This window comes from Pleurodeles waltl, chromosome 10, assembly GCF_031143425.1.
Source record: "Pleurodeles waltl isolate 20211129_DDA chromosome 10, aPleWal1.hap1.20221129, whole genome shotgun sequence".
NCBI classification, from domain to species: domain Eukaryota; kingdom Metazoa; phylum Chordata; class Amphibia; order Caudata; family Salamandridae; genus Pleurodeles; species Pleurodeles waltl.
The window spans coordinates 598,461,523-598,486,919 of record NC_090449.1 but is presented as its reverse complement, the minus strand read 5'-3'; the positions used below and the strand labels follow the sequence as shown (position 1 = coordinate 598,486,919).

The following is a 25,397-nucleotide window of genomic DNA, read 5'->3' as shown; positions in this document are numbered from 1 at the left end:
AATCGAGAAATTGGATGGAAAAAATACACAACAGAACAGGAGAAAGAGATAAAGGATGAGAATAAATCCACGATAGTAAATATCTCATCTCATACCTTATCTCATGATGAAAGAACAGTTCTGGAACTTGGATTGTGCTTTTGTCCGACAGCTAATTTTGATTATACTAAAACACGCATTGACATTTTCCACTTTGTTAGAAAATTGAAGCTATTGATACATTTTGCTCAACAGAAAGATCAATCCCCTTGCAACATGCAAAGTTGAATGAAGATGATATGGATAGATCTCCTGAACTGACTTTAGGTGACATTGATGGTTTAGCTACTTTGAGAGAATTGGAAGTAGGAGAAAGATTATGGGACACTGAAATAGACGTATTGCAAGAATTGGGCCTGGAAACAGGAGATATGAGTAATAGTAAATTTAAGCCAAAATCGAGATGTAACCACACAACACTGCATGACAACATTGATGCTTTTCATGAAGCGGTTATTTTTGATCTTATTACACTATGCAATAACACCAAGGATATGTTGGCACAGAATTTAACATCAGGCCAACAAGCAGCATTATTTTCCTTAAGTAAAGCAACATAATGTGTAATTAAATCGGCTGATAAGGGGGGTAATGTGGTTCTTTAGGACTTACAAAAATATCAAAAAGAAGCAAAGAGACAGTTATTGTATTCAAACTGGTATGAAAGGTCATCAGTGATAACTTATCGAACATCAATAACAATGTTCAAAAATTTACTGTCTGAGAGTTATGATTATGGTCTCATCTCAGATGATGAGTTAACATTTTTGATGGTAAAAAAAAAACCCTGGCACCTTGCTTCTATATGTTGCCCAAAATACATAAGGATAACCTCAGTCCCCCTGGGAGGCCAATAGTCTCTGCAAAGGGGAGTCTTTTGGCGAATACTTCAATATATTAGGACCATTTCTTATGCCCATATGTATTAGGTTTGGCCTCATATTGCAGAGATACTATGGATTTCATAATTAAGATACAACATATTCCTTGGAAATTCAATTACATTATGGTCACCGTTGATGTAGTATCACTGTACACATGCATCCCACATGATTTAGGCATTCAAGCATGCAAACATTTTTTCAGGCACAAACCAATCAGATTATATGAACATTCAGAATTGCTTCTGAAAATGTTAAGGTTTTGTCTGGAAAATATTTTTTTCCTTTTTGAGGACCAATGGCATAGACAAATGACCGGGACTGCGATGGGATGTTCCTTCGCCCCAAGTTAAGCCTGCCTCTTTAGGGGGTGGTGGGAAACACAGCATATGATGGTGGATGACAATGAGAAATGGCCTAAACATATCATCCTTTGGACAAGGTATATTGATGATATTTTTGTAATTTGGGACGGTCCCAAGGCAGTGTTACATGATTTTTTTAACTGAAATGAATGATTTCAATCTTAAATTCACACACAAAATACATGGTCAGATCATGGAATTTTTAGATGTTCAGGTAACAGTTGAAGCAGATACTCTCCAGACAAAACTTTTCAGAAGAAGCACGGCGGGGAACAGTATTTTACATGCTCATAGTCACCACCCGCCTAATTTAAAATGGAGTATACCGTATGCGGTACTGCTTAGAGCAAAAAGGAACTGTAGCACGTCACAGAGTTTCCAAAATGAACAAGTAAATATGATTTTGAGGTTCAAATCGAGGGGGTACTCAACGAAAATAATTCAGAATGCATGTCAAAAGGTAGCGAAGGTTCACAGAGATGGGCTACTAATCCCAAAAACAGGAAAGCAAATTTAGATACCTTGAGAGTTATCACTACCTTTAATGCCTACTCGTCTGAAGTGAGGAAAATTATAATCATGTATTGGCATCTGATAAAGGCAGATAAGGTAATTGGCCAGATAGTGAGCTCCCAGCCAAGGATTACTTACAGAAAAAGTAGTTCCTTAAAGGACATGTTAGTACATACCTATCAACCCAAAAGGAAGAAAACCTTCCTAGATAAACAACAAGGCTTTTATAAATGTGCTAATTGTAGGGCCTGCAGGCATAGTGTGAATCGTAAAGCATTTCTGTTACCAACCGGGAAGGAAGAGAAAATCAAACAATTCCTCAAGCTGCAATTCAGATTTTGCTGTGTATGTTATCATTTGCCCATGTGGGCTACAATTTGTTGGTAGTACAATTTTTCCGATGAAGAAACGGATTTTGGAACATTGGCGAGCCATCAAGAATAATGGTGTGGCATATCCGGTGGCTCGCCACTGCAACTTGGTGCATGCAGGCATGGTTGACAAAATGTCTTTTTTTGGAATAAACAGGGTGCTACCAACCCCGAGGGGGGGCGATAGGGAGAGCAGACTCACAAAGTTGGAATCTGAATACATTATTCACCTCAATAGTCGACACCCCTGGGGTTTTAATAAGGATGAGGAACTTTTTGTGCACATTGGATAATATATTTTGTATTGGCTTTAATGACAATTATAGATTGAGCCATCTGGGATTTGTGAAATTGACTTCCATTGTAATTGTGGACCACTCACCAGAAACAGAATATTGATATTATGTCATTTAAATTTATCAGAATTGAGTATGCAATGTGGATGGTGGGACATCTGCATTATTATATTGGATGATTTATTTGTATGGATTATAACATTTTGTTGTGTTTCTTTTGTTGGCAGACGTAATTTAAAATATATGCCAAATGATATATAGAATTATGGTCCCACATATTTTAGTCAGATTTATTTACAATTTGTGATAGATAATTTATTTAGGATTTTTTCTATGTTTATGACAATGGGATATATGTTAAGGGGAGGAGGGCCCTCTGTAACGACTTGGGCTATTGATGAAGACCGTAATGGTTGAAACGCGTTGCCATGCGCACGTTGCAAGTCGTCTTGAAAAGGATCTGATGGTTTAAAATAAACATTGCAGTTGCTTGGAGTGCCGGTATTTGGACTTTGTTTGTTTAAACTATTTATATGGGTCCTGCGCCCATAACGGTGCACCAGCTTCGTGAGACTAGCACAGGAAGAATAGCAGGAGTTGTTGGTTTCTCATATATATGGAGGTCTGGCTGTCCCAATTTGGAGGAGGTAAGACCTTGCCTTCCCCGAGAACGACAGTACCCCTGAGCACCGCGTCTTCTTCACCTCCTGAGGCCTCTGTGCACTATTTGCAAAATTCCTTTGTGCACGGTCTGGCCCAGGTCCCCAGCACTCTATCCTGCGACGATGGAAATACGTAGTTCTGCGGCCGCTGCATTTGTGATATAATTATGGATCTGCCACACTGTCACACAATCCATCATCTGCAGCATAATTTGCAGTTAAAAAAAAAAAAGATTTTCCTTGTTTCAACGGATCAAATGTTAACAAAAATGCAACAACCTGTGCTGCTGCACAGCAGAAGGCCCTTATAAAAGGATGACTAGTCATATTTTAGCTGCTTATTGATGTATTTGTGTGTTAAACAAGTACTAAGTAGGTGAAACCTTTGTCCACACAGAGTTAACGTGTATAAATGACAAAATAATGAACAAATACTATCACAGAATGTGCCACATTACGCCTTATAATTCACATTTTTGAAGCATAATTTAATCAACCATGCTGCATACTCTGGTCCTCCCTGTTCGCATAATTCCAGTGGCCCTGACTATTACATTGAATGTTCAAAGATGGCCAAGATAGCATGCAAGCATTGTGAAAATACAGCAACAATTCATGTTCTTCTTCAAGTTCAGCTACACCAGAGTTGAGCTATAAGTAATTTGTGAATGGCAAATGTGTGCAAGACTAGTTCAGACATACTACAATTGACCTGGCCTTGCCTCCAAAGAAACGCCCATCTGGTTGAGGTAAAACATGGATTTAGTCCCCTGCGCCTATTTTTTATAGGCATAAGATCTAACCTGCAAAGGCAACGGTTGTGGCCTGGCTGCAAACCTTTTGGCTTTGTCAGTGCTTGTTCTGTTTTGTCATATCTTATATAAAACCTTATTGTCTAGGAAGCTGCCAGGCCCTAGTCAGTATATAAAATGAAAACAGTAGTTACAAGCAGTTTTGTGTCTTATAAACGACACATTGTCATGGTGAGGCACTGGGACAGAAAATAACTACTTTGTGTGTGGATGTGCTTTTTGTGAGCACAGTGTAGTCACTCATAGTGTTTGTTAGCCAATTGTGAAAGTGGAATGATCCACTGCTCCATGCAGTATTCTAAGGTGGATGGGCGAAAACATGAGTGGCACAATAACAGATCAATGGATGAACAGGGTTGGTAGACAGCCCTTTTTATCAAGTACATTAAACATATAATTTTAATAAAATGAAAAGGTCATGGCTAATGTCATAACTAATGAATCATAGGCTTCAACCACAACCGCTGCACCGGAAGCATGCATTGTTATATTATTAAACCAAAGTTCCTTTTTGGTTGCAGATAAATCTTTGTGACAGTGGAAAAGCCAATAACTAGGCTGTCTTGTTTTCACTACTTGTTTTAGCGCATGTCAGTGGTGTTTGATAAACCTTTTGAAATAAGCGCTTATCGGTGTTTATTCAGCTGTATAAATACCAAAATAGACAAAATCTGTATTTTATCAGCCTTTACAAACATGTTTTTTCACAGTAAACTTATAAAGCACATATTAAATGTAAAGGAGAAGTAATGCAGAGTGTGCAGTGTCCTCCCATACACAGTGTGTCCAAAGGAATCATGTTTGACTGCTTAAAGAATATAAAGTCTATGTATTGCACTCACTCTAGCATCTCTCATTACCCTCACTCAAAATTTTAATTCCTTCTCACACTCACCCTGTGAGGACTTTGTTTGGTATACAGGACTATTAATGGATTTAAAAAGTAAGAGTGCTATATTCAAATGTTTCAATAAACAAATGCATGACACATTTGGGGGTCATTCACCTACTCTTTACTGAATATTATGACATTGTAGGGGGTGGTGAACCCTGTCAACAGCATAGTGCCTTGGGAAAACATTTAACATTTTGAATAAGACCAGGTTAACTTGTAGCACAGAAGACTAAGGCCGCCAAAACCTGATGCTCATCATGTTTTTCCATATTCTTTTCCTGACTACATTAAGGTTGTGTTGCTACTGTGTGAACATTCATGGCTGCCAGTGTCCCCATGACAAATGTCTCAAGTCACTTCTAACGTTCCAACATACATCACAATATATTGTGAGACTTGAAGGTTTGCTGTTAACATTATAACTACTGGCTCACAAACTCCAGCAGTAAAGTGCAATTGTGTAAAAAGCCAGCAATAAACACAAGGTGTCACCCATAGCAGCGGGCACATTGCAGATATTAATTTTATTGGAATATAGAATTTTTGTTTCTTGTTTTCACCAATATCCCATGTGCATGTTGACAGCCCTCCTGTCACAGGTACCTGTGACTACAGCTTGAATTGAATGTTTAAAACCTAGGGAGTACGGGAGGTGATCTGCAATCAATAGAGAATTGCTAGAAAAGGGGGCTGAAGAATCAGACACTATCTGTGTCTGTGAATAAATGTGATACTACATAAGATTCTTATGAGCGGGCCATTTCATTAATTAGTGAAATTATTAAACATTCCTAAAAGAACATATATGCATTTTTTATTCCCGAATTCTCTACAGTGTATAAAATAATTTGATCAAACCTAAAACGTGTTTCCAAAACCTGTACCTTAAACCAAGCACACAGAACTGGAGGAAATAAAAGGAAGAAGAAACTATATTTTACTGACATCCCTAATAAACAAAACTCAAACAGAATAATCTTAGACCAGTCTTTCTTGTTGCTACCTTGATTAACAAAGTTACATTATGTTGGCCCCTTCAGAAAGAATTAAACATTAGTCATGCTCTCTCTTATAGGTTTAAACCTAAAACAGGATAGCCTACCAATAAAGTCAACCCCTACGGTGCCTGGTACGAGCGGGTCTCGTCCTCGGCCACGGTTCCCATGTGCTGAGGATGAGACCAGCTCGTCCGGCACATGTCCCACAGGGGGAACGGTAGCGCTCCCCCCGTAGGCCTCACATCAACACCCCCTGTCAGGTATGGAAGGGGAATCACTTCCCCTTCCACCCCGACCCCTCCACCCCCCAGTGATGTCTGATGACATCAGCATGCAAATAGCGCACTGACCTCATCAGAGGTCACCTCCCTCTTGGGGGCAGATTGGACTATTTTAATTAGACCAATCTGCCGCAAAGGGGGTGGGGGGGCAGAAACCACTAGGCACCAGGTATTTTCTAATTTTTTTCCAGATGGGTAGTGACCCCTTATGCATGGGTCGCTCCCCTTGGGAGCACGTTTTTATAGGCCATTTCTGGCCCCTTAGGGGCAGATCGGACTATTTCTATAAGGCCCATCTTCCCCCGGGGAGGGGGAGAGAAACCACTTAGGCACCAGGGATTGGTGTGGGTGTGTGTGTGTGTGTGTGTGTGTGTGTATGTGTTTTGTGCCAACGGGGGCACATTACTGTTGGCCACTTCTACCCCCCTCGGGGGGCAGATCGGCCTTTTTTTTTTTGGTAAGGCCCATCTGCCCCGAGGGGCCATACCCCCCACCCCACATAAATGGGGACAAAGTTGTTCATGGGGCAATTACCCCGGATCCACTCCCCATGGGGTGGGTGGGTGGATGGGTGGTGGGTACAGAAAGCCTACTCCAGGTATCAAAAAAATAAAATAGTTGGGTGGTGGCTACCAACCAGTATGGGCATGGTTATGCCCCCACCCCAACGGAAGGGGGTAACAGTTTTTCAGCTCTCCCCTGCACACTAAAACATCTTATCCCACGGAAAGCAAGAGGACATTTGATTATTTTGGGTTTTGGTTTTACATTTCGTCCATGAGAACTTGTCTAACTCTCAAATTCGTCCCACTTGGAATGGTGAAGGCTGCACTTTTTGGACTTTGGGACGCTGCCATGTAGAAAAATCTACGAGACTTAGACACATCTGAAAACTAAACAGCTGGGTGAGTCCAGGGTGGTGTGCTTCACATGCACCCGCACCATTTTCTTACCCACAATGTCCTGCAAACCTTCAACTTTGCTTGAAATCACACATTTTCCCCACATTTTTGTGATCGAACCTTCCGGAATCGGCAGGAATGCACAAAATTCATACCACCCAGCACTGTCACATCTATACCGATAAAAATTCTGCCCCACTTGTCAGCCTAAATTTTTTTTTTTTCAAAACTGTCCTTTTGGATCCGCTTTGGTTTCCACTCATTTTCGACTTGTTTTTGGCTCTTCCCTGTCACAGGCACTTGACCCACTTACACAAGTTAGGAATCATTTTTACCGTGAGACTGAGGGGAACGTTGGGTGGTAGGAAATTTGTGCCGGTGAGGTGATCCCACACAGAAATGTGGGAAAAATATGATTTTCATTTAGCTAAATTTGAGGTTTGCTGAGGATTCAGGGTAAGTGAACAATGGGGGATCCATGCAAGTCACACTTCCCTGGACTCCCTCGGGTGTCTATTTTTAAAAAAAGTTTGGGTTTAGTAGGTTTCTCTAGATGGCTGTGGAGCTCTGGACCAAAAACACAGGTGCCCCCCCCCCTCACCTCAAAACAGGTAGTTTTGTATTTGGTAATTTTGATGTGTCCGCATAGTGTTTTGGGGCATTTCCTGTTGCGGGCACTAGGCCTACCCACACAAGAGAGCTACCATTTTTATCGGGAGACCTGGGGGAACACTGGGTAGATGGAAGTTTCTGGCTCCCCTCAGATTCCAGAACTTTGCAGCACCGAAATGTGAGGAAAAGGTGTTTTTTTGTTCAGATTTTGAGGTTTGTAAAGGATTCTGTGTAACAGAACCTGGTGAGAGCCCCACAGGTCACCCCATGTTGGATTTCCCTAGGTGTCTAGGTTTCAGAAATGCACAGGGTTGGTAGGTTTCCCTAGGTGCCAGCCGAGCTAGAGGTCAAAATCCACAGCTAAGCACTTTGAAATCTAATGTGTTTTTTGCAATGTGAAAATGTGATGTGTCCATGTTGCGTTTCCTGTCGCGTGCACTAGACCTACCCACACAAGTGAGGTGAGATTTTTATCGGGAGACTAGTAGGAACACAGAATAGTAGAACCAGTGTTATTGCCCCTTGTCTTTCTCCACATTGTTTCCTTCCAAATTTAAGAAAGTGTGTAAAAAACACATCTATTTGAGAAATGCCCTATAATTCACATGCTAGTATAGGGACCCCTGAATTCAGAGATGTACAAATAACCACTGCTTGTAGGAGGCTGGCCTGGTTTGTAGTGGGTGCCTTGGGTGCTTACACCAGGTCCAGTTATCCCTTATAAGTGATATTTAGTAGTGTTTTAGCAGCTTAGGCTGATTGAGGTAGCTTTAGCAGAGCAGCTTAGGCTGAACTAGGAGACATGCAAAGCTCCTGCAATACCACTTATAGTTACACAGTACTTAAACACAAGTAAAGACAATACTCAGTGTTACCAAAAATAAAGGTAGTTTATTTGGGTGACACAAGGCCAAAAATATCTTAGATGCAATACTCCTACTGGAGGTAAGTATTATACACTATATATACACTAGACACCAAAATGAGGAAAGTAATTAGACATAGGGTAGTGCAAACAACAGGAAATACTATAGAATGCAATGGGAGTAAATAGATCTAGGGGCAACACAAACCATATACTAAGAAAGTGGAATGTGAATCACAAATTATCCCCTAGACAAGTGTAGTGTGTGCAGATTTGCTGGGAGAGTAAGAATACAATAAAGGTAAGTAAAGCCCAGAAAAGCAGGAGTAAAGTACTGCAAGTTTCCTTAGGACACACTACAAGTCATGATTAGAGTTACTGCAAGAACCAACCAAGACTGCAAACAACAAATGGTGGATTCCTGGAACTGAAGACCTACAAAGGAGAAGACCAAGTCCAGAAGTCAAAAGAAGTTCCAGGAAGGACAGGAGCCCCTGCCAACCTAGAATAGGGTGCAAAAGAAGAGTCCTCGGTTGGACGAAGACTGCAGAAATTCACCCAAGGAAGATGTCAGTGGGTTCCTACGTGATGCACTGGATGTTCCACGACGTGAAGTTGGATGCAGGTGAGTTTTGTCGCTGGATTCCTCCAACAAGCCTAGGCTCCGGCAAAGTTGTATTTTGTGTCAAGTTGGTGCTATCTGGACCCAGGCCGGACTTGGGGGCCTCAGCTCTGTGTGAGGAAGAAGAGGGAGCTCTCAGCACTTCAGAGAGCCCTCAGGACACCAGATAACATCCACGGGAGTCCCAGGACACGGGGACTAAGGAGGTGCAAAATGCTGTTGGTGCAGCACTACAAAGGAAGGTCCCACCCAGCTGGAGAACAACTCAGCGAGTTGAGCGTCGCAGGATAGAGTGCTGGGGACCTGGGCCAGTCTGTGCACAATTTGCGAAATTCCTTTGTGCACAGAGGCCTCAGGAGGTGAAGAAGACGCGGTGCTCAGGGGTACTGTCGTTCTTGGGGAAGGCAAGGTCTTACCTCCTCCAAATTGGGACAGCCAGACCTCAGGACAGTCTGTGTCGATGGGGTCCACCCTCTGTGTTCCAAGGAGCACACTCGTCACCAGGAGTGGAGTCCAAGAGAACCGGTCATCGACTTAGAAGGTGCCTGCGTGAGCAGGGAAGTGACTCTGTCACTTCATGGGAGATTTCTTTGGTCCTTCTGGTGCAGCGTGAAGACAGGGAGTCCCCAGAGCGTGCACACCGCAGAAACTTTTGCAGTTGCTGGCTGGAGCTGAAGTTGCAGAGGAAAAGTAGCCCTTCTGGATAGTTTGTTGCTGTTACAGCGGTTCCTGGGGCAGTCTGCGGTTGATTCGAGGTCAGATGATGAAGTAGTAGTTGTAGAGGATTCCTGCTGGAAACTTGCAAGTACAATCTGAAGAGAACCCACAGGAGAGACCCTAAATATCCCTGAGAGGGGGATCGGCTACCTTATCAGTTAAGGTCCTATCAGGAGGGGTCTCAGACGTCACCTGCTGGCACTGGCGACTCAGAGGCCTCCAGAGTGACCCCACACCTTGCAAAGCAAGATGGCTGAAGTCTGGAACACACTGGAGGAGCTCTGGACACCACCCCTAGGGTGGTGATGGACAGGGGAGTGGGCACTCCCCTATCCTTTGTCCAGTTTTGCGCCAGAGCAAGGACTGGGGGTCCCTGAACTGGTGTAGACTGGCTTATGCAAGGAGGGCACCATCTGTGCCCTTCAAAGCATTTCCAGAGGCTGGGGGAGGCTACCCCTCCCCAGCCTGTAACACCTATTTCCAAAGGGAGAGGGTGTAACACCCTGCTCCAAAAGGAAATGCTTTGTTCTGCCTTCCTGGGACTGAGCTGCTCAGACCCCAGGAGGGCAGAACCCAGTCTGTGAGGTGGCAGCAGCTGTAGCTGCAGGGCAAGCCTCAGAGTACTGGGGATCCATAGTGGAGCACCCAGGATGCATGGAATTGGCTCCCCAATACCAGATTTGAATGGGAGGACAATTCCATGATCTTAGTCACCTTACATGGCCATATTCGGAGTTACCATTGTGAATCTACATATAGGTATTGACCTCTATGTATTGCACGTGTGTAATGGCGTCCCCGCACTAACTAAGTCCCGGGAAATGGCCCTGAACTATGTGGGGGCACCTTTGCTAGAGCAAGGGTGCCCTCACACTTAGTGACTTTGCACCTAACCTTCAGCAAGTGAGGGTTACACATATAGGTGACTTATAAGTTACTTAAGTGCAGTGAAAATGGCTGTGAAATAGTGTGTGCACTATTTCACACCGGCTACAATGGCAGGCCTGTGGAAGGGTTTGCCTGAGCTCCTTATGGGTGGCAAAAGAAATGCTGCAGCCCATAAGGATCTTCTGGAACCCCAATGCCCTGGGTTACCTAGGTAGCATACAGTAGGGACTTATAAGGGGGGTCCAGTGTGCCAACTGAAATTGGTAAATGGAGTCACTAGCCTATAGTGACAACTTTAAAAGCAGAGAGCGCATAAGCACTGAGGTTCTGGTTAGCAGAGCCTCAGTGACACAGTCAAACACTATACACAGAACACACATTAGGCCAAAACTATGAGCACTGGGGTCCTGACCAGCAGGATCCCAGTGAGACAGGCAAAAACATACTGACATACAGGTAAAAATGGGGATAACATGCCAAGAAAGATGGTACTTTCCTACACTGCTTCTCAACACCTTATCTTGTGCCCATTTTGGAAATACAAAGGTTTCCTTGATACATAATTTTCACATTTTTTATATCACCAAATGAATTGCTGTGTACCCGGTATACAATGAAAACCCATTATAAGGTGCAGCTTATTTATTGGCTCTGGGTACCTAGGGTTCTTGATTAACATACAAGCCCTATACATCCCCACAACCAGAAGAGTCCAGCAGACGTAACAATATATTGTTTTTGAAAAGTTAACACTTCAGGAAAAAGTTAAGGGTGAAACGTGGAGAAATATTGCTGTTTTTTGTAAACTTCAATTTCAATATTTCTTTATCTCAGCTGCTATTTTCTGTAGGAAAACCTTGTAGGATCTACACAAATGACCCTTTGTTGAATTCAGAATTTTGTCTACTTTTCAGAAATGTTTAGCTGTTCGGGATCCAGCATTGGCTTCACATTCATTTCTGTCACTAACTGGCAGGAGTCTAAAAGCACACAACTTTGGGGTATGTCCAAGTAAAATGCCAAAATTATGCTGAAAAATGTGGTTTTGTGATCTAAGTCTGCTTGTTACTGAAAGCTGGGAAGATGGTGATTTTAGCACCGCAAACCGTTTGTTGATGCCATTTTCAGGGGGGAAAAACACAAGCCTTCTTCTGCAGCCCTTTTTTCCCATTTTTTTTTTTTTTTAAAACAAATTTTTTGCTGTATTTTGACTAATTTCTTGGTCTCCTCCAGGGGAACCCACAAACTCTGGGTACCTCTAGAATCCCTAGGATGTTGTGAAAAAGGACGCAAATTTGGCGTGGGTAGCTTATGTGGACAAAAGGTTATGAGGGTTTAAGCGCGAACTGCCCCAAATAGCCAAAAAAAAAAGGCCTGGCACTTGAGGGGGAAAAGGCCTGGCAGCGAAGGGGTTAACAGGGTATGTTCCACAAATAGTTAAAGTACAAAAATAGAAAAAAACAATGTTTTACCTTTTTCAGTTTCACCAAATGTGTGCCTTCATAACATTAAACAGAATGAAACGATTAAGTCAATTAACATTTATATGCAGTACAGGCACTAGAAATCACCCTACACAAACCTTTACCAGCTACTGAACCTGATGCAGATTTACTTACAACTTTATAGTACGTTTCCATCAGTCTTGGAGTAGATGATCAAATACAACGATCATCACATATTCAACTTTCACATTAATCATGTTGTACCTGCAAATTAAAATGGATGCTAAAAAGAAAATGGATAGCGAATTCCAAAAGGGGAATAAGAACACACTTAAATAAAACTTACATTTTATGCATCTAACATTATAATTTATTGTTCATGCTTACTGTGTGAAGGCGCCTTACCTACACTCACTGACCAATGTAACTAGAACGGAAAAAACCCTACAATTGAAGGTTCTTTCTCTAGCCTTTCCTTTTTATTAATCTACACTTCAAGTTTGTCATGGTAATCCTAGAAAGTGAATAACATCCTAATATATTAGTAACTGATTAATTTAAAACTGATGAGCAGGGTACCGTTGTAGAAGAAATTTACTTTAAGGAATAATTTCACAGCACCTGCAAAGTTTGAATATATTACCTGAATACTCAGTTTACCAAAAATGCCATCCAGGGCTGTGTACATGTTCTATGACGCAACTTCCTGTTTGGTTTATTAACACAAAATTGCATTAGCAGTTACTAACAAAGCACTTACAGCTTCTTACTGTCATCATTATTTTGCTAAGGATCCACTTTTTTCAACTGTTTTTTTATTGAGGATAATAAACCCATTACGCTCTCAGAATTTGGGTTTACTCAAATAATCTGCCCTTTCCCTGTAAAAAAAAAAATCAAACCAAGAAAATTGAAGTCAAAGTGTTCTTGAGATACCCCCAAGCGTGACCTTAAGCTTAAGGTGTGACCTATGCTAAAAAGGTACTAATTCTCTATGACCATTCTGACAGTCTTTTTTTCCTTGACAAAATCAGCTGACATTTATATTTACAGTAGTCAGCTCTTCTCACAACTATGCACTCACTAGCTGACAGGGGCAGTCTGAGAAGAGTTTATAGCTATGACTATTGTGGTTGAGGCTAGAATCCTGGTATCATATTTATCCTATCGTTTACACGTTACTCGAGAAGAAACTTGAACTTTCAGTAGTAAGTGCCCAGAGTACCACTTCAGCCATCTTTCTTGCCATCAGGAGATCCAGAGAAAACAACGTTTTTGTTTTTTATCAAAAACCTGTGCTTTCAGTCCCTCATCACAGCTGTGCTGTCAGTCCCTCATTCTTTTTTTAATCGAACATCTGTACTATCAGTCCCCAATCACAGCCTCATGCTCAAACTAAACAGCTTTTTAACTGCAATTTGCCAAGCTTTGCTTTTCACCTGACTGGGGCTATAAGACATTTCATTCTGGAAGCTGGAATTTATAACTTTGTATGCCTTTTTTTGTTAATTTCCGCCAATGCAGGTCTCTGTTTCACCAGAACTGACATCATGCAACAAGGTTTTTATCCTGCAAGATTTCAGCTTTTCCGTCACCTAAGCACAGCATGGGATTTTCCTTTATTCACTAACGTAGCAAAGCACGAGAAGAACCTATGCGAAGTGTTAATTATCTGTAATTAGTAATTAGAAAGTTCAAAATGAATACTACACCAGCTGCCTATTCTGTCACAGCAGACAGAAGAGGACAACATCAAGCTGTAAACAATGCATCCACCCGCATCACACAACAGACGTAGGAGGTAGAAGGACAGGTTCCTAATTGTTGTGATTTTTGTACGCCTATTCCCGTGGTCTACTTTCTTCAAACTAACAGACTGTTTGGATACGAAGGAAGGAGACCAGAACACCATCTGCTTATTTTTAAGACTTCGTACTGGTGCAGCTACATGCTTTAGAGGTATACATAAAACATTCTATAATATGATTCAAATTGTGAACCCACCAGGAGATCAAGTCTAAAGCGAAGTCTTTTCCAAGGTCACCCATCCAAGCCCAAGTACCTGTACTCCACAAGCAAGATATGCAAGGGTGCCGTGAGGGTCAATGGGCATGAATACAGCAAAGTGGATGGATCAAACTGTGAGTACAATGCTTCAAGATAAAAAGTCTTACCTCCAGACCAACTGACATCTCCATCACATATTTGCTTTAGCACTGATACACATGACTCAAGACACTGATTGAGGACCTGAAGTTTTTAGTATGATTAATGGCGCATGACGTCCAACCAAACATACAGGCTGTTCAGAAAAACCTTGTGCACCTCAGAAGGATACAACCCAGATGTATACAGAAATATCCCCTGGATTACATGAGAACCTAGTAAACCTTAAAGTATGAAGGAGAGATGTGTTCTGAGCAATACAAAGTCCCAATGGAATATGGTATTAGCTTTGCCAGAGGAGAGAGGCTGCAACTTGCTTGTCCCTTTGGCTGATACAATCATATTGAGGCAGTTTTCCCTTTCACTAGTTAGCGTCACCGGAGCTGATGCTTCAAAAAGTTAACTTTACCCACAAGTGGGTCTACATCCCTTGAACGGTGCAATTCCTCTTATTGATGACTGTGCTGGTATTTCATTATGACTGATTACAATATGCTCAGTACACCAGGTTTCATTTTCCTTTTTTCGTCCACCTCTTCATGTATACTGTGTTAGGAGATGTTTTGAAGTGCCCTTTTCTTTATCAAAGCCAGTATTCAGTGTGGCTTCATAAACTCCAGGTTCCTGTTATACAACAGTTTAAAATGGGAATCTGCAAAGGAAGCTGTGCGCTGCTCTAGCATAGTCCTTAGAATTAACAAGACAATTTGCAGTTTAAGATTTACACCTTTCTATCACAATTAAAGATAAACTGGCACGATCTACTAATATATAAGCATAAATAAAAATAAAACTTTGTGATAGAGTAAAACGTAAAGGTCTCCAAGTAAAGAATCATGCTCAAAACGCTAGACAGAGTAAACCAGCAAGTGCTAACAGTGAAGAAGTACACAGAAAGTTCAATAAAAATTGTTGACAATAAACAGGTAACACCTACTAGTAAAAACTTCAAGAAAATAAAAAAAATGTATGAAGTGTGTAGGTGTGAGTGAATCCTGAAGATCTACAAGTAAATAAGCATACACAAAATACAATGTAATGTGTTTTGAGGGCAAATCGGCAAAATCTACCAGCAAAGTATGAACAAAATACAATGAAGTGTCTCTGTCTATTCGTGTGTGGGTGTAAAAGAGCAAGATATATCAGAAAATGTTGGTATTTAAATGACAAGCAGATGTACAAATAAAAGGGTGATAATGCCATCAACTATATTAAAATAACTACAAGCTAGTTTTCAATCCAAAGTGAACACTGTCACATGGATTCATTACAAACAATTGAAGTCTTACTTTTTAAATTGATATTTTATAAATAATTAAAACGAAACAGCTGCTCTGTGTTTCATGTTGTATTATTATAGTCATTTTCGATGCCTACCTGGTGTATGGTTCCATCTATTTCAACCGGGACAATGAAGTCAGCATTATTAATGGGCTGGAAAGCAGAAAAAGAGGATAGAAGAAAAGCAAATTAACACTCTTTTTGGAATATCGCTTAGAGATTCAGGTTGATAGTTCAAGTTTCATCAGATGTATATTACTGGGAAAGCATTCCTAATCCGGAAAAAACACGACTGCTTCTCTCGTTCTCCAACTATAAACTATAAAATTCGTAAATCAGAACTTACAAAAAGTTTAAAGTGACCACTCCACGACTCATTCCATGTCCCATCATACATACAGCAAGGACAATGACCAACATACATGACAAAGACACTCAATAAAAGCCAGGGCATCATACTGTAAAAATACTTATCATATGTACACGAAGCCCTGCAATTAAAAACAACGCTATATAGTACTATATATAAACAAACAATCTAAATGGGTATTTGTATCCTTGTTGTGCCACAGAGGTATTAGTTTCTAACGAGAAGAAAGTTACCTACCTTCAAAAATAATTTTTCTGATAGATACTTTATCGTCCCACAGAATGAATGCTTATCCACCAGGCACCAAGCAGGATATGAAAACCATTTTTTTCCCAGCAATAGCTCTCCAGCAGTGCCAGGTGCTACTGTGAGGTCTCAAGCACCACTACGCATGGATGTGTAAACATCGACGTATAGAACCTGCCATCTGGTGCAATGGTGTCAGTGCCTGGTACTTCTTCTACAGTTCTTTGAGGCAGTGGAGTGGAACTGAGAAAGCATCAATGACCACAACAAATGGAGCATATAGCATGTTTGCTAACATTGGGAAGTTATTTATCATGGCCCTATCTCACAAGGTAGTGCTGTGAAGAATCTGCAGATGATTTTGTATCCATAAGAAGAAAATAAGTTACTTACCTGTAACTGTAGTTCTCCAGTGTTTTTTTATCTTTCACAGATTCATGATTAACTCAATCCCCATTGTCGAACTGGGAGTTCCAGTGTACAATAGATAGCCGTAGAAACAAAACTTACATAGAGGTCAATGCTAAAGATATTCACTTTAACAGCTTATCAACATCAGTTAAAAAGAACAGAAGTCCAGCCTATCAGGCGACAATACCCTTCGGAACCCTCACCACAGAGGCTCCAGTCCCTCAGATTCTCCAGTGCAAGTGATTATATGGAAAATGTCACTTACCCAGTGTACATCTGTTTGTGGTATGTTCCGCTGCAGATTCACATGCTATGCACAGGTCCTGCCATCTAGTGTTGGGCTTGCAGTGTCACAAGTTGTTTTTCTTCGAAGAAGTCTTTTCGAGTCACGGGACCGAGTGACTCCTCCTTTTCGGCTCCATTGCGCATGGGCATCGACTCCATCTTAGATTGTTTTCCCGCAGAGGGTAAGGTAGGAGTGATAGAGTGTAAAGAAAGAGATGTCCATGCAATGGAATAGAGATGTATATACAGAGTTTAAATAAAGAGGTGTCCATGCAATGGAATAGAGATGTATATACAAATGTATAAATTTTAAATGCAACTTAAACGGCTACAGGCTCCCGGGTAGGAGGGAGTGCGCATGTGAATCTGCAGCGGAACATGCCACGAACAGATGTACACTGGGTAAGTTACATTTTCCATTCGATGGCATGTGTAGCTGCAGATACACATGCTATGCATAGACTACAAAGCAGTAATCCTCCCCTAAGCGGTGGTCAGCCTGTAGGAGTTGAAGCTGTCCGAAATAATGTTAGTACAGCCTGTCCTACTGTGGCTTGTTGTGTTGCTAACACATCTACACAGTAATGCTTGGTAAATGTATGAGGTGTCGACCAAGTGGCTGCCTTACAAATTTCTGTAATTGGTATGTTTCCCAGAAATGCCATTGTTGCTCCTTTTTTCCTAGTGGAGTGAGCCTTTGGCGAAATTAGCAGTTGTCATTTAGCCTTTAGGTTAGAAGTTTGCATACATTTCACTATCCACCTGGCTATGCCTTGTTTTGATACAGGATTAGCAGTGTGGGTTTTTTGGAATGCGACGAACAACTGTTTAGTTTTACGAAATGATTTTGTTCTGTTGATGTAATACATTAGAGCTCTTTTAATATCCAATGTATGTAGTGCTATTTCTGCCACTGAGTCTGGCTGTGGGAAGAAGACTGGGAGTTCCACTGTTTGGTTTAAATGAAACGGTGAGATGACATTAGGTAGAAATTTAGGGTTTGTGCGGAGTACAACCTTATGTTTATGTACTTGTATAAAGGGTTGTTCAATAGTGAATGCTTGTATCTACCTAACTCTTCGTAATGAAGTGATTGCCACTCGAAATGCTACTTTCCAAGCGAGGAATTTAATTTGACAAGAGTGCATGGGTTCAAATGGTGGACCCACGAGTTGTGTAAGTACAATGTTAAGATTCCATGAGGGTACTGGTGGCGTTCCTGGAGGTATCATTAGTTTTAGACCCTCCATGACAGCTTTAATGACTGGTACCCTAAATAGGGATTTGGTCTCTTTATTTTGCAAATAAGCAGAAATTGCTGTGAGGTGTATTTTGATGGATGAAAAAGCTAGATTTGCTTTTTGTAGGTGGAGTAAATAACTTACAATGTCTTGTATGGACGCATCTAAAAGGTGTTATGTGTTTTGCTTGACAGTAGAAAACAAATCTTTTCCATTTGTTAGCATAACACTGCCTGGTAGTAGGTTTTCTTGCCTGTTTAATGACTTCCATACACTCTGGTGGAAGATTTAGATACCCAAACTCTAAGACTTCAGGAGCCAGATTGCCAGATTGAGCATCACTGGATTGGGGTGTCTGATCTGCTGTTTGTTCTGTGTCAGCAGGTCTGGCCTGTTTGGGAGTTTGACGTGTGGTACTATTGACAGGTCTAGCAGTGTGGCTGGCCAGTGTACCATGGCTGGCGTGCCCACGTTGGTGCTATAAGTATGAGTTTGAGTTTGTTTTGATGCAGTTTGTTGACCAAAAATGGAATGAGCGGGAGAGGGGGGAAAAGCGTAAGCAAATATCCCTGACCAGTTGATCCATAGAGCATTGCTCTTGGACTGAGGGTGTGGGTTCCTGGACACAAAGTTTTGGCATCTTGCGTTGTGGTTGGTGGCGAACAGATCTATGTTTGGTGTCCCCCACGGACAAAAGTATTTGTGAAGTACCTGGGGTGAATTTCCCATTCATGAGTTTGTTGGTGATCTCGACTGAGGTCGTCTGATAACTGTTTGTGAATCCCTGGAATGTACTGAGCTACCAGGTGAATTTTGTTGTGAATGAGTGGGTTCCTCCTTGTTTAAGTAGTACACTGTCATATTGTCTGTTCTGACAAGAATGTGTTTGTGAGCAAGAAGAGGTTGAAAGGCTGTTAGTGCTAGGGAGACTGCTAGCAGTTCTAAGTGATTTATGTGAAGCTGATTCTGTTTGTTGTCCCACTGTCCCTGAATATTGTGATTGTTGAGGTGTGCTCCCTATCCAATCATTGATGCATCTGATGTGAGAATGGCGTGAGGCACAGGGTCTTGAAATGGCCGCCCTTTGTTTAAATTTGTGGGATTCCACCACTGAAGCGAAATGTGTGTTTGGCGGTCTATCAACACTAGATCTTGGAGATGACCATGCGTCTGCGACCAATTGTTTTGCGAGGCACTGTTGTAAGGGCCGCATGGGTAACCTTGCATTTGAGACAATGGCTATGCATGATGCCATCATACCTAGCAGTTTCATGACAAAACGGACAGTGTAGTGCTGGTTTGGCTGAATATTTGGTAATATGGTGTGGAACGATTGCACTCATTGTGGGCTTGGACTTGCAAGCGCTTTTTGAGTGTTTAGTGTAGCCCCTAAGTACTGCTGAATTTGCGATGGTTGCAGGTGTGATTTTTGGTAATTTATTGAGAACCCTAGTGTGTGTAGGGTATCTATTACATAACGTGTGTGATATTGACGCTGCTTTTGAGTGTTGGCTTTTATTAGCCAATCGTCGAGATATGGGAATACATGCATATGTTGTCTCCTTATGTGTGCTGCGACTACGGCAAGGCATTTTGTAAAGACTCTGGGGGCTGTTGTTATCCCGAAGGGTAATACCTTGAATCGGTAATGTTTTCCTTGTATAACAAGCCTGAGGTATTTTCTGTGAGCTGGATGAGTATATAAAAATACGCATCTTTTAGATCCAGTGTTGTCATAAATTCTCCCTGTTGTAGCAGTGGGACTACATCTTGTAGTGTTACCTTGTGAAAGTGTTCTGATCGGATCTAGAGGTTGAGAGTCCTGAGATCCAATATTGGCCTTAATGTTTTGTCTTTCTTGGGAATAAGGAAGTACAGGGAGTAAACCCCTGTTCCTTTTTGATGATGCAGCACTAGCTCTATGGCTTGTTTGAGTAATAGTGCCTGTACCTCTGTTTGTAACATTGCAAGATGTTGCGATGAAAGTTTGTGCGCTTTTGGGGGAATGTCTGGGGGTAATTGTGTGAACTCTATGAAGTAACCATGTTGGATAATGGATAGTACCCATGCGTCTGTTGTGATGTCTAACCATTGGTCGTGGAACATTTTCAGTCTTCCTCCCACAGGGGAAGTGTGTTGAGGGAAGGTGATGATAAAGTCACTGTTTGTTATTAGTGGCTTGTTTTGAGGATTGGAATTTTCCTCTAGATTTGGGGAATTGTCCTCTGTAGAATCCCTAAAATCCCCCTCTTTAGTATTGTGTCTGGTACGAGGGCTTGGATTGTGAGGTGGATGGCTCGGAGGGCTGTGGCCTGAAGCCTCCCCTATATTGAGGCTTCTGAAATGAGCCTCTGTATTGGGATGAGTAAAACGCTCCCATCGCCTTGGCAGTGTCGGCGTCTTTTTTCATCTTATCTATGGCTGTGCCCACCTGTGTGCTGAATAATTGTTGCTGATTAAAAGGCATGTTGAGGACGGCCTGTTGGATTTCAGGTTTAAAACCTGATGACCTGAGCCATGCATGCCACCTAATGGTGACAGCCGTATTTATAGTCCTTGCGGTTTTATCAGCTGAGTCTAGCGCCGATCTTATTTGATTATTCGTAATTGCCTGTCCCTCCTCTACTACCTGCTAGGCTCTCTTTTGTTGTTCCTTGGGGAGATGCTTAATAATGTGCTTCATCTCATACCAATGAGCCCTATCGTATCTAGCTAGAAGGGCCTGCGAATTAGCTATGCGCCACTGATTGGCTGCTTGTGACACCACCCTCTTCCCTGCAGCATCAAATTTTTTGCTTTCCTTATCTGGAGGGGGTGCATCTTCAGAGGATTGTGAGTTAGCCCTTTTCCTCGCTGCGCTGACCACTACTGAATCGGGGGGCAGTTGTAGTGTGATATAAACTGGGTCTGAGGGTGGTGGTTTGTATTTTTTCACTACCCTTGGGGTTATAGCCCTTCCTTTAACCGGTTCTTGGAATATCTGCTGGGCATGTTTGAGCATACCGGGGAGCATGGGTAGGCTTTGATATGTGGCATGAGTTGAGGACAATGTATTGAACAAGAAGTCATCCTCTAGAGGTTCTGTGTGCATGCTCACATTGTGTAAAGCTGCTGCCCTCGCTAGAACCTGTGTATACGAGGTGCTATCCTTAGGTGGGGATGGCTTAGATGGGTAGCACTCTGGGCTATTGTCTGAGACTGGGTTGTCATAGAGATCCCATGGATCTGTGTCCTGATGTGACTGCATAGTGTGTGTTGGAGACTGTGCAGTGGGTGTAGCAGGTGGAGAGAGAGTCAGTTGAGGAGAGTGAGGAGGAGACTTGTGAGTAGAAACTGAGAAGGTGGAGATTTCTCTCTTGGCACTTTAGCCATTGGCTGATCAGTGTCCAAACATCCATGGAAGGCCAGTTTTCTTTTTATTTTTAGAGGAGGTGCTGTAGGGATTTTGCCAGTGTCCTTGTGGATCTGTATCCTGGCTTGTTTGTCATCAAAATCCTCCATTTGTTGTAGCTGTTCCTCAAATCTATGGCTTTCTTTTAACTGTTTCGAAAGTCCATGCTCCTCTGTATAGGAATTTTTTTTAGGCTCCGAAGCCAGTTTTTTTTGGCACCAAAGGGCCTGGAGTTATTGTTGGCCTCGGTTCTGAAAGTGACTTCTGGGGTCTCGACTCGATGGGTCGGTGTCGTATGCTTTCGGAGCCTGTGCCTCGGCTCGAGTCCGAAGGCTTCGTAACAGACGTGGCCTTTTTCAGTGCTGAAGATGTTACTTGGTCACTGGTTGATTTCTTACGGGTGGAGCCATGGCCTTCCAGCAGTGGCGTCCCCGAGGCCTTATGTTTGGGCTTCGTCTGGGTTGGGGCAAGCGTACTCACATGCTGGCCCGCTATTAGTGGTCGGTCGACGTCGGACTCCTGTTCGGAATCGGATACCTGAACGGAGATGGTGGTGTGAATCATCTCCTCCTCTTCTGCGTTGAGGCGTTCGGTGCTTTTGGACGTCATCTGTAACCTTCTCGCTCTTCGGTCTCGTGAAGTCTTTTTAGAATGGAAGGATTTACAGGCTTTACAAGTATCCTCTTGATGATCTGGGGATAAACACAGATTACAAACCAGATGTTGATCTGTGTAGGGATACTTGGCGTGGCACCGAGGGCAGAATCTGAACGGGGTCCGGTCCATGAGGCTTCGACGATACTTGTTGTCGGGCCGACCTTGCCCAAATTGGGCACGGGTGCCCCGAAGGGGAACTGAAAATGTGTATCCGCCGGTTCCGATGCTGGATGGAACGCGATCAAAAACAATACTGACGATTTTCAATGGATTATAAGTTTTTCCGACACGAACAACTGGAGTGAAGAGGAACACGTCCGAACCCGATGGCGGAAAGAAAACAATCTAAGATCGAGTCGATGCCCATGCGCAATGGAGCCGAAAAGGAGGAGTCACTCGGTCCCGTGACTCGAAAATACTTTTTCGAAGAAAAACAACTTGTAACACTCCGAGCCCATCACTAGATGGCAGGACCTGTGCATAGCATGTGTATCTGCAGCTACACATGCCATCGAACATGGTATGTGTATATATATGGCATGACATATATATAAAATATATAGTCTAGCAAATAAAGGGAGCTGCTATCTACGCATGTGAATCTGTGGAAGATACCAATACTCAAAAGAGGGTAGCTCACTTGACCTACAGAACTGAGATATCCCTGCTAAATGTACTTTGATAGATGGGTGAGTTAGTGCATTTTCCCTGTGTTCTAGCATCAGCTGAAGAAGAACATTTTGCTGGCAGATGCTGAACCAGAAGTGTAAACGCTCACAGTCTGCATTCGAGGAGTGAGGCGGTTGCCGACTGGTGGCTGGCGGCAGGGCTTCTCGGATCTCTGCCGACCCAGCAGTGGTGGTTGAGAGCAGCAACCTGGGAGCCAGGAGCTGGGGGGCCGAATAGCAGCTTTAAGAGTGGCTGAAGCGCAGTCCTGGTGGACGGCAGCTGAGCTGAGCTGAGGCCAGAACTGAGGCTTAGCGGCAGCAGCTGCCATAGAGGCCCGAAGAGTGGAAACGCTCGCAGTCAGTGTTTGAGGTGGGCTGCAGGGCTTCTCGGGTCTCTCAGGATTTTCTGACTGCTGGCCAAGCTGAGAGCAGCAACCTAGGAGCCAGGAACTAGGGCCCGAAGAGCTGCTTGAAGAGTGGCCTGAAGTGCAGTCCACGTTTGAGGAGTGAGACGGTTGGCGGCTGGCAGTCGAGAGGTGTAACCCGGGAGCCAGGAGCTGGGGTCCGAAAGCAGCCGAAGCACGGCCTGAAGCGTGGTTCTGGAGGTCGGCAATTGAACTGGAGCCACAGCCAGACAGGAGGCCTCGCAGCAGCAGCCACAGCGGCTTGAAGCGCGGTCCAGGAGGACAATTAAGCCGGGCCATGGTCAGAGGGGTAGGTGAAGTGAACAGAGGTGAACTGTTTGCCCCTAGTTGTAAGGCCAATCCTTAACAGCCTCATAGGGCAGAGGGAGTAGCAGAGCACTTACGAATTCTGGAGCTTGGAGCCCAGAGTCTGGTTCATATAGGGTCTGGGAGGTACTAGGCAGCAGACAGTTTTCCAGGTGTGAGAGCAGTTGGCACTACACACACACTGCACCAGTGCAATTGGACAAGTATTGCTGTCTGGTGGCATTTATCCTGGCACTTATCCTGGAACTTCGACGATCACCCCCGCCAGGCGCAAACACTGGAGTGTTTTGAATAGTTTCCTTTGGGAGGGCTTTGGAGTTTGCCCCTTGTACCCTGTTCAGATAACTCTCTGAGATATTTTCTAAGATTAGCAACTTGGGCCTATTCCCGAGTGTGTAGCATAACTACAACAATGAAGAAGGTACGCTCAGGGTGCCTGCTCCCAGGAAGATCATGTATAAAAACTAAATCCACCCCCCTTCGGAATAAAGCAAATCCGGCTGTTCAGCTGAAGGGTCAAAAGCAAATATTTACTTTTTGGGAAAAGGACAAAAAATCCCACATGAGGAATCAAGCCGGTCTGCCCCTTTTGGTACGACACTTGGTATGGAGTCAAAGGGTATCCTGTTAAAGGGGTCTTCAAGGGAGCCTTCAAGGGAGTCCTATTATGCGGATAAATACCAGGGCAGGTGAGTTGAGGATCTGGAACAGGCCTACCTGGAGCCCTCTCTAGAGATCACAGAGAATATTCAGAACATTCAGTGCACTCAGAATTCTCAGAACTTGCCCAGGTTACAGCCTCATCTCTCTCCTCCCTCCTTATCCTCCCAGATAGTTAGTCCACCTCCACTAGCGGAGTCCACCGGAAACCCTCCCATGGTAGTCATAGTCCCCCAGAAGCTAGCGCCCTTCTGTTATCTACAGCGTCCGCAGTTGCTGGGCCCCAAGATTTCACCTTGCCTGAGTTGGATGTAGATCTATGTCGAAGATACGGTTTCCAGGCTAAACATTTCTCTCCCCCTCCTGGGGACACCATGCCTATGCTTATATTGCCATCCAAAGGTTTGCACCTGTTTAATAGTACTCCTTCTTTACAAGACTCTGTGTATTCTCATCTGTCTGTAACACCTGCTCAAGAAGTAAGTGGTACCCTGCCCAGTCAACCCCCTGACCAGGAAGTCAGGCTTTCGGCCTCTTTGAATAGCCTGGAAAATCTACTTTCATCAATCCTAAAGCTTCTGGAGAAATTTGTAGGAGGGTCGGACTGTATTCTCTAATCCATGACAGCAATTTTAAAGGAACTGATTAAAGATAATAAAAAGGGGGATTCAATCTTAGACCAATCGAGGACAAGGGCTGCCCTCGCAGTTATGAAAAGATCAGATGACCCCTAGGGTGACTCTTAGGGTATGCTCGAGAGTGGATGTGAGCACACAAGCCGGTAAACCTCAATGCAGTAGGCCCTGTGATGCAAAGGCATTGTTGGACAGCCCAGTGGATTTTGATTCATCTTTGATACTCCAATGGTCAAGTGTAAATGATCAGCAAAGTCGAAACAGTCTGCGCAGAAGGTATTCCCAATTTTTAAAATCTCATCCAGCCAAAAGAACTGTCCCATGCAGTCATGCTCTTTATCGTCTATAGGAGAAGGAAAAAATAAGGGAGATAAAGCTAAAGGCGTGAAAAGATTGAAAAGACCAAATTGGAGGTTTATTAAGAAAGGCAGAAGAAAAGTATATTTCCCCTAATTGATAGTTTCCCTGCAAACGTGCCCGGAGACATTGTT

General features: G+C 43.0%; 1 protein-coding gene across 2 annotated transcripts in view; it reads right to left on the bottom strand.

The window, feature by feature from the left end:
• CTDSPL (CTD small phosphatase like) overlaps positions 1-25,397 on the bottom strand; it is a 398,245-nt gene that overhangs the window by 119,274 nt on the left and 253,574 nt on the right. For both annotated transcript variants that reach the window (XM_069211054.1, XM_069211053.1), the window contains one exon: positions 15,708-15,764. In XM_069211054.1, coding sequence (XP_069067155.1) covers positions 15,708-15,764 — 57 coding nt within the window. The remainder of the gene's footprint in view (positions 1-15,707; positions 15,765-25,397) is intronic.